Genomic DNA, 12,853 nt, shown 5'->3' with positions numbered 1-12,853 from the left:
AACAGAATACTTACATATGATTTTGGTTCATGGAAAAAGTTGAAAGTATTACAACAGCATATCTAAGATGCTGTCCCTAAAGTTTAAATATGGAGCATTTGTTCATTCTGTTTAATTCAGAGGAATAAAAGTGTCAGCGAATTGACTAATCGGTTTAAACAATATTATAGTAATAGTAATAAAGTAATATAACAATAGTAAGAAAGAACAAACTGAAGAAGAAAGAAAGAATGAAATAACTCAATCCTTACCTGGGTGAAGCCATTCTCTGCTAGTTCTTGGTGGAGTTTATTGAGAGCCAGTTTCCCTGCCATTATTCCAGACTGTAGGTTCACCTCCCCACCAAAAGAGGGCAGTGCATCAGGAGTCCACTTGGGGTAGAGACGCTCTTCCTTTACTACTGAAATCTGAACAAAAGCTAAGTTGGTTAGCTTTTAGAAAAGGTTGATACTAAACTAGTAACTGCGCATATTTCAGTGCATATTTAGACTTTTAAACTATAGTATTGACATGTTTCGTTCATGTTCAAGAGCACGCATGGCCATTGTAACCTAATTGTGTTGAGAATTCTGGTCTCACTCACTTTTATTCATTTTTAGCCATAAAACAGGCTATTAATGCTACCTGCATGGGGGCTGTTTTATAAACCAAGCTAATAGAAAAAGCCAGGCTTATTTTGGTAAATCAGGTTTAGTAATGGCGGATTCTGTTTCATAAATTAGATTTACAATAGTTCAAACACAGTTATTCTGGCAACTTATTCTGGGAAAGTAGTCTAGTCCAGGGCAGGTTAATTGTCAGGCTAAGTCTTCATGCTTAATTAAAGTAATGTTAACATTCACCTGTCGTAATTTGATGCTATTTTGATGCCGTGCGTGCACGGCTCTTTGTTGCCATTATTTAAAACTAACTGTAATGTGCTTACTTTAGGCACATTTTGTATGATACAGTGAGCCTGCAATGCATTGCATTTTTCTTGCAAGCAACAATTAAGCAGTAAGCAGTAAGGGCGTATTCTCTCTCTCACACACACGTGTGCAAGCACAATTTCAATATATTTTGACAAATATTTAGTTTAACGTTAATAGGCCTCAATAATGGCCTATATTTTAAAACATATTGCTTCATATGTAGCCTATTAGGACGTTCTGCAATTTCCTGTCAGCCGTCTCTTGCTTTGTTGCAAGTCATAGTTTTGTGATTATTATGTGTAAATTATTAAATGTTTGAACACTAAAAACAAATGCTGCTCACTCGCTGTAAACATAGCTGGTCTCATTTCAGAGATCCTTCAGTTCTCATAGTTGCTATGGTAGCTCACAACATAATTGATGCATCTATGCTCGACCTTCAGGGTTTTTTATAACATTAGCGTGCATGAGCAGTTATCTAAATTATTTAAACTGAACTAAGATTAGTTAGATCAAATGAACTACATCTTTCTGTTATGGAACCAATTTAAGCGTGGGTGTTAAGTTTGGCTCATTGACGTCAGGTTTTTGATTTTAATCCCCGCTTTTCTAAACGACTTTTATGAAACAGCCCAAAGATGTACCCAAAGGAAATTCACACCAACACGAGGAGAACATGCAAACTCCACACAGAAATGCTAACTGACCCAGCCAGGGGCTCGAACTAGCCATCTTGCTGTGAGGCGATTGTGCTACCCACTACGCCACCATGCTGCCATGTTTTCTTATTATATTATTTAAATGTTTGTGTATGTCATAAACACACTGGTTTATAGAGCAAGTAGTTTGACCATTTACTGCCAGCTGTTAGTCATTTCCCCTGTTGGCATATATTTGTTCAGCCCTTGTGATGGGTTATTTGTTGAGCCCATGTGTTGGGCTACTCCAACAGATGTGATTCTCAAAGACAACCAATTTTTCTCTAAATTCAAGCCTTTTTACCTGGTGAGGAACGAGTTCATCATATCCTCTAGTGCTGCCTGAGGCACAGCAGGCCATAGAGACGATAGCAGAGCTGGGCAGAGCGTCATATGCTGAACGAACCTACAGGATCAATAAGAAGAACAGACCTTTCATATTAAAAATGCATAGGCACAATTTATATGCTCTTTACCTTCAAATACCACCTTGCTGACCTGAATGGGACACTCGTTGTCATGGGTAACATCCAGAAACATAGCGTGAGCAACTGAAGGTTCCAAAGGCCTGAGGTTTGGCTGGATGAATGACCCTACAGGCTCTCCTCCGTATCGATAGACCAGTCGACCCTCCTCATGACTGTCTCCAGCGCTCATAGCCTCTGGTGAACAACACATCTCCTCAGTACATGGAAAAAAAATGTCAAACTTTACATGGCAGGGTGTGTAATGATGCATTATTGAATGTTTTTGAACACGACTATGGATACTTTTACTTTGCTAAAAATCTTAGAATGAACAGTATTTTTATAGAGACTTTGCATTGGCAAAAATACAAATAAGTAAATGCTAAAATTTACACCAAAACAGAGGGACAGACATAATTTGTTTAGAAAACATGAACATATAATAAATAATAATAGCTAAATAAAATAAGAATTCAATAAAAAAATTATGATTTAAAGTTTTTAGTTAACTTTTTTATCATCATTTTAAATATAAATGTAGTGTTTTGCATTATTTTTTAAATCAAAATGACTAGCCTGTAAAAAAAATATATATGTTGGGCTCATTTAATAAAATTTAATAGATAATATAATGAAATGTTAGTTTTAATTAAAAAAAATCAACCTCAAGACAAAAAAAAAATGGTACAATGCTTAACGTATATGAGTACACCCCTCAAAAATCTCTCTTTTAAGTTAATATTTTCTAAAGGATGTTTTACAATGATATATTTGAGCATATACATTAGTTTAGTCAGTACTGAAGCCAAATCTGGTGGTAATCTAACAAAATAACTTATGATAACGGTCCAAAAAATAGTAGGCCAAATGTGTATGTGTCACGTTCACCAGCGATCCAGCCTGTGCAGATTTGCCTGTGTACATCTGTTTGCCCCCGTGTTTACCGTTGCTTGCCTGACCATCTCTGTTAATAAACCTACATTTGGATCTGCACTTCCTTTGTCAGCATACCACTTCATATTACAATATGTTAGGGAAAATATTACATAAAAATGTAAAAAGGAGGAAAAATCAAGAGAAACTAAAATGTTTTTTCTAATATTTCATAATATTTTTTGCAATATTTTGCATTCATTTAAATGCATTATCTTTCTTTTTCTAAAGATGTTGGGTCTAAAATAATATTTAAATTATTATATCTGTTTGTTTAAATGTACCAAAATATAGTATATTACCGCTATTCACTAAGAAATGGATAAAAAAATACTCATTTTCAAAATAGGGTGTACTCAAATGATAAAATATGACCGAGCAAAGGATAGATGAGTAGATGAGATAGATAGATAAACAGATAGATAGACAGAGAGATTGACAGGTATATGAATGTATTGATGGATAGAATGACAGAATCAAAGTCAAATAGACAGACAGACAGACAGACAGACAGACAGATAGATAGATAGATAGATAGATAGATAGATAGATAGATAGATAGATAGATAGATAGATAGATAGATAGATAGATAGATAGATAGATAGATAGATAGATAGATAGATAGATAGATAGATAGATAGATAGAATGTTTGAACAACAGATGAATTAAAGAGATAATGACAGACAGATGTGCTATTCACCGCTATTCACTAAGAAATGGATAAAAAAAAATACTCATTTTCAAAATAGGGTGTACTCATTTACGCTGAGCACTGTATAACATCTCAAATCTAAGGAATATTTAGAGTGAAATAGAACCCACACTGTTGTAATAAATAATCAACTGCATGCCACACCTGCTATAAAACTTTATTTTCAACAAAGCATGCTCCTCAAAGTCATTTCCTATTGCGTCTTACCTCGGATAAGGGAGGTAATGCCAAGCCTAGTCATAAAAACATTGTCCAGCTCCTCGCTGCCAGTGAAGAGCTCAGCCACCACATACAGATCAGGCCTGTGCTGACGAGCCACAGCCAACATATACTGCAGCCCATCCAGCACACACAGGGTTAGATAGACAAGGATATATGGATGGACGGATGGCAAGACAGACAGTTCAAAAGACAGCAAGAAAGAATGATAGACAGAATGATAGAATGACAAAACCATAGACAAATAGATAGATTGACAGAAAGTTTGATGTATTGGTGGAATGAATGATAGACAGAATCATAGAAAAATAGAAGGATATATGGATGTGTGGAGTGATAAAATGATAGACAAAACCAAAGACAAATAGATGGATGTGTGGAGTGATAAAATGATAGACAGAACCAAAGACAAATAGAGAAACAGATAGATGGATGCATGGATAAACAGAATTATTGTTAGAATGACAGATTCATAGACAAACAAATAGATTAATGGATAGATGGATATATGGATAGATAAAATGATAGAAAGATGGATGGATGGATGGATGGATGGATGGATGGATGGATGGATGGATGGATGGATGGATGAATGGATGGATGGATGGATGGATGGATGGATGGATGGATGGATGGATGGATGGATGGATGGATGGATGGACAAAACCATAGACAAATAGATAGGATGGTGGATAGATGCATGTATGAATACACAGAGTGGTAGACAGAATGACAGAACAACAGACAGATAGATGGATCAACAGATAGATAGACATAATAACATAATGGATAGATAGATCAACAGATTGATAAACATAACCAAAGACAAATAGGTAGATCATTGGAAAAATAGATGTATGGATGGATAGATAGAATGATGGATAGAAAGAGAGAATCATAAATAAATAGATAGATCAATGGATAGATCGATGTATGGATGGATAGTATGATAGACAGAACCATAGACAAATAGATAGATCAACGAATAGATGGACATATGAATGGAAAGAATCATAGACAGAATGATAGAAAAATAGATGGATGTAGGGATGGATAGCATGGTGGGTAGAATGACAGAAAAATGGAATGATTGACAAAACAACGTATTGGTGGATGGAAACAGAACAGTAGAAAGACGTCAGAACAATGAAATAGGCGGATTTATGGAATGATATAAATGATAAAATATGACCGAGCAAAGGATAGACGAGTAGATGAGATAGATAGATAAACAGATAGATAGACAGATCGATTGACAGATATATGAATGTATTGATGGATAGAATGACAGAATCAAAGTCAAATAGATAGATAGATAGATAGATAGATAGATAGATAGATAGATAGATAGATAGATAGATAGATAGATAGATAGATAGATAGATAGATAGATAGATAGATAGATAGATAGATAGATAGATAGATAGATAGATAGATAGATAGATAGATAGATAGATAGATCAATGTTTGAACAACAGAATGACAGAGATAATGACAGACAGATGTGCAGATTGTTACATTAAGTTACACCGCAGGTTTATTAGTAAAAATGATGATGTTAATGAGGCGTTATTTGTGCATGAAATGAATCACGTCAAAACAGAGGATGGAATGGTTAAATGGTATGTCATGAATGTTTCAAGTAACAAAAAAAAAAAAAAAGAAGAGGAAGAAAAAAAAAAACACATTTAGAATCAAGTGCAAACACATATGTCTTGCAGTCTGCAGTACCTCTGACGAGACTGGTTATCCCCAGTCGATTAACAAACAAATGGTCAAGCTCTTCACTTCCTGTAAAGAGTTCGGCTATCACATAAAGATTGGGCCTGACCACTCGGGCTGCAGCTAACATGGCCTACAGACACAACATACATCATGTCACATGTTAAAAAATCTATGAATATACAGTTGGGGAAATCAGTATTGAACACGTAAACATTTTTCTCGACATACTTCTAAAGGTGCTGTTGACTTGAAATTGTTACCGGATTGTGGTAACAAACAAAGAAATCAACCCAGGCTCATTCTGAAAATGTACTGCTATATACATTTCTGGAGAGCGCCAAATACGAGGAGGTACTTTTTTTGCAGTTTTTGTTTTCGCAAATCCACCAGAGGCCGCTGTGTAAGTTTTAAGAGATCTCAAGTTTCTCTCACGAGTGCCATTCGAGTCTGCTGTTCTCGCGTAAATCCACTAGAGGCAGCTGTCGACTGACTGACTGACTGACTGACCAATTGACTGACCCACCCTCCTCATTCCCGAAAACCAACCAATAGTGTTTTTAAAAGCACTGATTGACCCGCCCACCCACTTTCCTAAACCCAACCGACGGTTTTAAAAGGCAATCCATAAAAAAATCACCTGATTTTTACCATGTTTTCAGATTTTACCACATTCTCACCCAGTTATTTATTTGTATATTTTATGTATTGGTATTTATGTATTTGTATATAATATGTATTTTATGTGTTCTTGTTTTGTCTTACCCACTTTTCTGGAATCATTCTTTGCCAGACTCAAACCTTGTCATCGTGGTCATCTCCTCTCCGCGTCTCAAGTCTGCTGACATACATGGCGAGCTACTGGACAAACTGGTAACAGCGGAAAAGCCGTCGATACGGAGGTAAGCAGTTAACTGATGAGCGGGAAAAGGAACTGCATCATACTGCCCATAGCGCTCGTTTTAATGACGAAATGCAGCCATAAGTACTTCTGGCTACATAATTCACGATCTCCAGAAATGTATATAGGGCTGCATTTTCAGAATGAGCCTATGTTGAAAGAAATAAATATATGCAAAGAAAACAAATCTGATTAGTTTACAAGTGAAGTTCTGTGTCATAAAATTAAATGGGAAAAAGTATTGAACACATGAAGAAAGGGAGGTGTAGAAAGGCAGTGAAAGGCCAGACAGCAGCTAAAATCTCTCAGTAGTTCTTCAGCAACCCTCTTCCCTTCGTCAGTGTAAATAAATAAAAAAATAAAAAAATTAGCTGCTTTAGTCTAACATCTAAATTAGCAGGATGATGAAAATTAAACCAAGGTGGACATTTCAGCAAGACAATAGCTGCTTCTATCCAAAAATGCAAATTAAATTTATGCGCAAAACTGGAATATCGTTTAAAAGACATGCGAATAGAGCAGTGTTTCCATCTAACGAGTGAAAGCGAACAAAATCATCACGTCCTGATTAACTGGCACCAAATATCAACAGCAAAAATGGAATATGCTGTGTGAATCTTTTCTTTATTTGACAAATGACTTGCGCCTCAGAAGAAAATCCTGACACGCAATTAACAGTTGGTGGCATTTGAAGCTATACGATGCAGAGCACAGACGCTCCTGATAATTGTGGTGGTCATAATAATATAAAATCATTAATACTGAAACGGTTAAGGCATTTCAGAACGACCAAAACAATATTTCAGATGCTTTACAAAGTGTTCAACCTGCTGGTTTGTCCATTCACACACATTTTTATCATCACATAATCTCTTATAGCTAAATCACATCACTTTTTTAATGCACATACTGGAATTTGTTCGTTAAAAAAGGTTACTATCATAGTTTATACATATCTTTTCTAAGCTAATAAAATGTTTATTCTACTCAGTTATGCACATAGATTTTAAAAATGCATGCGCATCTTGGCATTTCCATCAACCGGTTTTGGATGGAAAAAAGGGTGGATGGTAACATAGCTAATGCTTCAAAACACAGGCAAAAAAAAACTCTCAAATGCTTTTTGAGGAAAGAATATCAAGCTGTAGAATGGCCCAGCCAACCACCTGACCTAAATCCAATATAAATACAAAATAAATCTCAGATTTGATAATTTGATAGACGAGATTTTCCCTCTGAGAGGCATCTTTAAGCTGCCATAACCAAAAAAGCCTTTTATATAAAGTATTAAACACATTTCAGTTGTTCGGTACTTTTGTCCTTGTCATTGCATTGTTATTAATCATTTTATTTTTATGTTTGTGTTGTTTGGGTTTTTACCAAAAGCTGGTTTAATTCTATGTCAACAGCTCCTTTAGAAATAAAACATGACATGTTCAATACTTATTATATTCAATACACCCCCTCCACCCCAACTGTAAATTAAAAAACACCTGCAGTTCAACCTCAATCAAAAAGATTCGGGGAATGCCAAATATGAAAGAAATGACGTGGGACAAGTTACACAACGCAATCTATTTTCACTATCGTCAATTGTTATCTACAGATCTACAATGACTTTGCAAAACCTTCTGAGTTCCTGCTTGCATCATATGAGGTCATTTAAATATAAATATGACTGCATATCAGAAATAGTGGAAACTTGAGCACGTACCTCGGCCACGTGAAGGGGTGTGGAGTGGCAGTTATCCAGGCGCACACCCGAGAAATGTTTGGCTGTGATCTCTGTGTACTTCTTCATGTGAGCCCATAAGTACGGACAGTCTTCTGGTTTGTCGCCATAGCGGAGCTTTACACTGTCGCCCCAGCAAACAAGCTCTCTTCTGAGGTAAACAGTAGACCCTATCAGAGAGATAAATCAGCGTAAAAGTTTCAGTTACTCAGCAATCTCGGTTATCAGGAAGATCATGCAATTGTAGTATATCGTTGTTGGCCTGCCACCACGCTGGTATTTGAATAATTGTTCGACAGATACTGAAATACACACATGGGTAGTTGACATATAGGCAGGATTTTTTGGTGTAAAAAATAGTTATATTTATGTTGATTGATGTTTGAGAAAATTATTATTTTGCTGTTTTTTAATTTTAACTTTTATTTTTTGCCCTTTTATTTTATTAAAATGTTTTTCTTACTCAGATATTTTGTCTCGTTTCTAGCCCTAGTTAAATCAAAAAGCGTTTTCTAGACTAGGGGTTTTCAAACATTCTCATTTTCAGACATTCAGGCGTGCACTCGAGTAAATTATGATGACGATTATTATGTGTTCACTAGAGGGAATATGATTATCGTTAGCTCCACAACTAACTATCAGGCACCTGTAGAGTTAAATGCGTTCCAGTAAAATATACACAAATAAAATGGAGCGGGTGCTTTTTAAAACTAATGACGGTGAGTGAATGAATGAAAGTCAAACCGGTGAGCCAACTGACAAAACAGTGCATTTCTGAATCAAATCAGCAGGATGCCCATTCACTTACTTTGAAGACTACTGACTAAGTTTACATGGACATCTGTTTAATAAGACAATAATATAATTAAGGTGTAGCGTGAAGTGCTTTTTGAATGTTACATCACCAGGCTATCCACGTTTCCTGTAGAGTCTCATGTAATTTTGGGTGTTTTATCCTTAATTTTTTTACTTTACTGCAGTTCGTTTCAAGTTTCACTTTCACTCATGAACATTTCATTCATGCCACGGTGGCAAACTGGGGTAATAGACGCGAATATAAAGTAAGGACTGGTGGAAGAGTTGTTTTAATAGAAAGCCGAATGTAAAGAAAAAAACCTCCGCATTTCGTGATGTATGTGCGCGTGCGTGTGTGTGTGTGCGTGGTCCTTTACTGACAGCCGTGAGTGTGGATCTTGTCACAAAATGCGGAGAAAAGTTCTACATGACGGTAATAGTTTGAATGCGGTGTTTACGTGAATAATGCCACTAATATATGCATACTCCACGTCTTAATTCCATTTCTGTTTAGTTCAGTTATGACTTTAGTCAGATTAAGGTCATCAAAAATTGTTTGAAACTACTGAACTACTGAAAGATTTCAGCTGCTGTCTGGGCTTTCACTGCCTTTCTACATCTCACTTTCTTTATGTGTTGAACACTTTTTTTCTGTGTCATTTCATTTTATTATGCATAACTTCATGTGTAATCTAATTAGAGGTTTTCTTTACATATATATGGATTTCTTTGGTTGTTACCAACATTTTCCAATGTCCAATGTCCAGATTCCAAAATTTTAAGTCAACAGCATCTCTAGAAATATGTTTTCTGAGAAAAATTGGGCCGTGTTCAATACTTATTTCCCCTACTGTATAACTACCAACTGACCTGCCTCTGCAAAGTTTCTGAGAGGATCATCTCCCATCACCCATCCATTATGAGCGAGCAGATGACAAGCGTCGTTAGGATTCTGCATGAGCTGGATTTCCTGCTCCATGGTCATGTCCTCAAATGGGAAGGTAAAATATCTGAATCATTAAAACAACAAAACAAGGCCAAACTGTAAATCTGTTTACAATAAACAAAATATGATACAATAAGGAGGAAATATATAATTCAGACATACTGTATTTCTGGCATGCATTTTTTTGAGAAGCTTAACTAGAATTTCTCAGAATACTGTCCTGACCTGTCTCCAATAGAACGACAACGAAGACCCCATACTTTTGCCCGCCATAAGACTTGTTTGAATGGGATAAAATTACACCTGAAACACTTCATCACTTGAGTCCCTAATTGTCGTTTTAGTGTCATTTTAGTGTAGTGTGAAAAAGAATAGCAACATTACATAAGTGGTGTATGTTTTACTATTCCGACTTTTTTTAAAAACGTGTTGCAAGAGCCAAAATTGGTATACATGTTTATTTAACAAAAAAAAATCTTGAGGAAAACATTAAATCAGCGTTTCTCAACCACATTCCTGGAGGACCACCAACAATGCATGTTTTGGATGTCTCCCTTGTCTGTCACACCCGTTTCAGGTCTTTCTGTCTCTGCTAATGGGCTGATGATCAAAATCAGGTGTGCTTGGTTAAAGAGTCATGGAGAACGTGCAGAGCTTGTTGTCCTCCAGGAACATGGTTGACAAACACTGCATTAAATAACATGATGTCTGCAATGAAATACAAGTCAAAGTAAATTTAGAAATCACTGCTTTTCCTTTTTAGTTTGGGTTTTCCATACTGTTCCAACTTTTTCTGATTTGAGGTTGTATTAATACACTTCTGACATAATTTCTTCAAGATGACCAGAAATATCAGGATTTAGTATGATAAGATTTGATTATTCTTATTTGTTCATTTGTCTTTTACACCATATAAATACCAAAGTAACTGAGGGTGGCACCTTTATGACAGTCGGAGGATCTTTCTTGGGTAAATGGGTGGCTCCTGACCACAATAAGTTGCTTATTAGACCAGACCATAATATTTACCTCGTCACCAAAGGGTTTTGCCGGGTGACAGGTCCAAGCTGAGGGCCGTGGGCGGCAATTCTTTCATAACAGACCGTTCCCACAATGCAGTCTATAGCCTGTAGTGAAGAAATGTTGTAAACTAATCTGACTGTCATCATAGATACTGTAAATAGATTATCTGTGAATCACACAAACATGTTTTTCAGAAACTTGCCTTCTCATGATGACTGTGCATTTCCTTGTAGCATTCCACATTCAGTTCCTCAAGACTCTTCTTAAACCAATCACAGCACTCTTCGATGGATTTGGGGCCATTACTGTTGTTGTGATAAAAAACAAAAACAAGGAAGAGACAACATTTTTTTGCAAGGCAGTACACAAAAACAGATCATAAAAATTTACATTTGAATGTAAAACTGCATAAATTAGTAAATACTTTTGGAAAATGTAGTATTTTTTTCATACATGTATGCACCCTGATGAATTATTTTTTTTCTGAGCAATTTTATGACGTTCAAATATTTGTATCATGATCTACTCAAGACACCAACTAAAATGTCATTCAGTCCAACAACAGATTATATTATATACAGACACAAGCATATATTATAATTGACACATTTATCAGAATAACAGTTTTTATTCATTTAAAATATTTTATATTAAGTATGGGTGTTTATTGCTTCATTTTTATACAATTATTGTTGCTACACTCATTTAAGGTTTATTATTAATAATATTTAACATATATTTATGAATGGCCAGACTGGTTCGAGCTAATAGAAAGGCAACAGTAACTCAAATAACCACTTGCTACAACCGAGGTATGCAGAGGAGCATCTCTGAACGCACAACACGTCCAACCTTGAGACGGATGGGCTACAGCAGCAGAAGACCACACCTGGTGCCACTCCTGTCAGCTAAGAACAGGAAACTCAGGCTACAATTTGCACAGGCTCACCATTGGACAAATTGGACAATAGAAGATTGGAAAAACATTGCCTGGTCTGATGAGTCTCAATTTCTGCTGTGACATTCGGATGGTAGGGTCAGAATTTGGCCTCAACAACATGACAGCATGGATCCATCCTGCCTTGTTTCAACAGTTCAGGCTGGTGGTGGTGGTGTAATGGTGTGGGGGATATTTTCTTGGCACACTTCGGGCCCATTAGTACCAATTAAACATCCTTTCAATGCCACAGCCTACCTGAGTATTGTTACTGACCATGTCCATCCTTTTATGACCACAGTGTATTCATCTTCTAATAGCTAATTCCAGCAGGATAACACACCATGAATTAAAGCGCAAATCATCTCAGACTGGTTTCTTGAAAATGACAATGAGTTCACTGTACTCAAATGGCCTCCACAGTCACCAGAGCTCAATCCAATAGAGCACCTATGGGATGTGGTGGAACGGGAGATTCGCATCATGGATGTGCAGTTGACAAATCTGCAGCAACTGCGTGATGCTATCATGTCAATATGAACCAAAATCTCTGAGGAATATTTCCAGTACCTTGTTGAATCCATGCCACGAAGGATTAAGGCAGTTCTGAAGGTAAAAGGGGGTCCAACCCAGTACACGTAAGGTGTACCTAATAAAGTGGCTGGTGAGTGTATATACAGTATATATAACTGTATGTGTAATATAATTTTGTAAATTTTATTTGATGTGAACACCAACATTTTATTTAATATAATTTATGTATAATACAAAAAATTCTGTGCCATAAAATGTGCTTAATCAGTGAATGCACATAGTTAAAGTGACTTATTTCAAGTTAATTCAATAATAAGATTT

General features: G+C 36.1%; 1 protein-coding gene across 2 annotated transcripts in view; it reads right to left on the bottom strand.

Moving 5' to 3' along the window:
- Positions 1 to 12,853, bottom strand: part of LOC130218745 (glycogen debranching enzyme-like) — a 65,919-nt gene that overhangs the window by 33,669 nt on the left and 19,397 nt on the right. The window contains exons 9-16 of one of the 2 annotated variants that reach the window (XM_056450999.1): positions 11,264 to 11,366; positions 11,068 to 11,165; positions 9,963 to 10,102; positions 8,280 to 8,467; positions 5,674 to 5,797; positions 2,108 to 2,271; positions 1,914 to 2,015; positions 252 to 407 (exon numbers count right to left, since the gene is read on the bottom strand). In XM_056450999.1, coding sequence (XP_056306974.1) covers positions 252 to 407; positions 1,914 to 2,015; positions 2,108 to 2,271; positions 5,674 to 5,797; positions 8,280 to 8,467; positions 9,963 to 10,102; positions 11,068 to 11,165; positions 11,264 to 11,366 — 1,075 coding nt within the window. Of the gene's footprint in view, positions 1 to 251; positions 408 to 1,913; positions 2,016 to 2,107; positions 2,272 to 3,930; positions 4,055 to 5,673; positions 5,798 to 8,279; positions 8,468 to 9,962; positions 10,103 to 11,067; positions 11,166 to 11,263; positions 11,367 to 12,853 lie in introns of both variants that reach the window. The other variant, XM_056451000.1, reaches the window with a different exon arrangement.

Source organism: Danio aesculapii, chromosome 24 (genome assembly GCF_903798145.1).
Source record: "Danio aesculapii chromosome 24, fDanAes4.1, whole genome shotgun sequence".
Lineage (NCBI taxonomy): Eukaryota > Metazoa > Chordata > Actinopteri > Cypriniformes > Danionidae > Danio > Danio aesculapii.
Note: the sequence above shows the minus strand (reverse complement) of the source record. Positions and strands in the feature narration are given on the sequence as shown.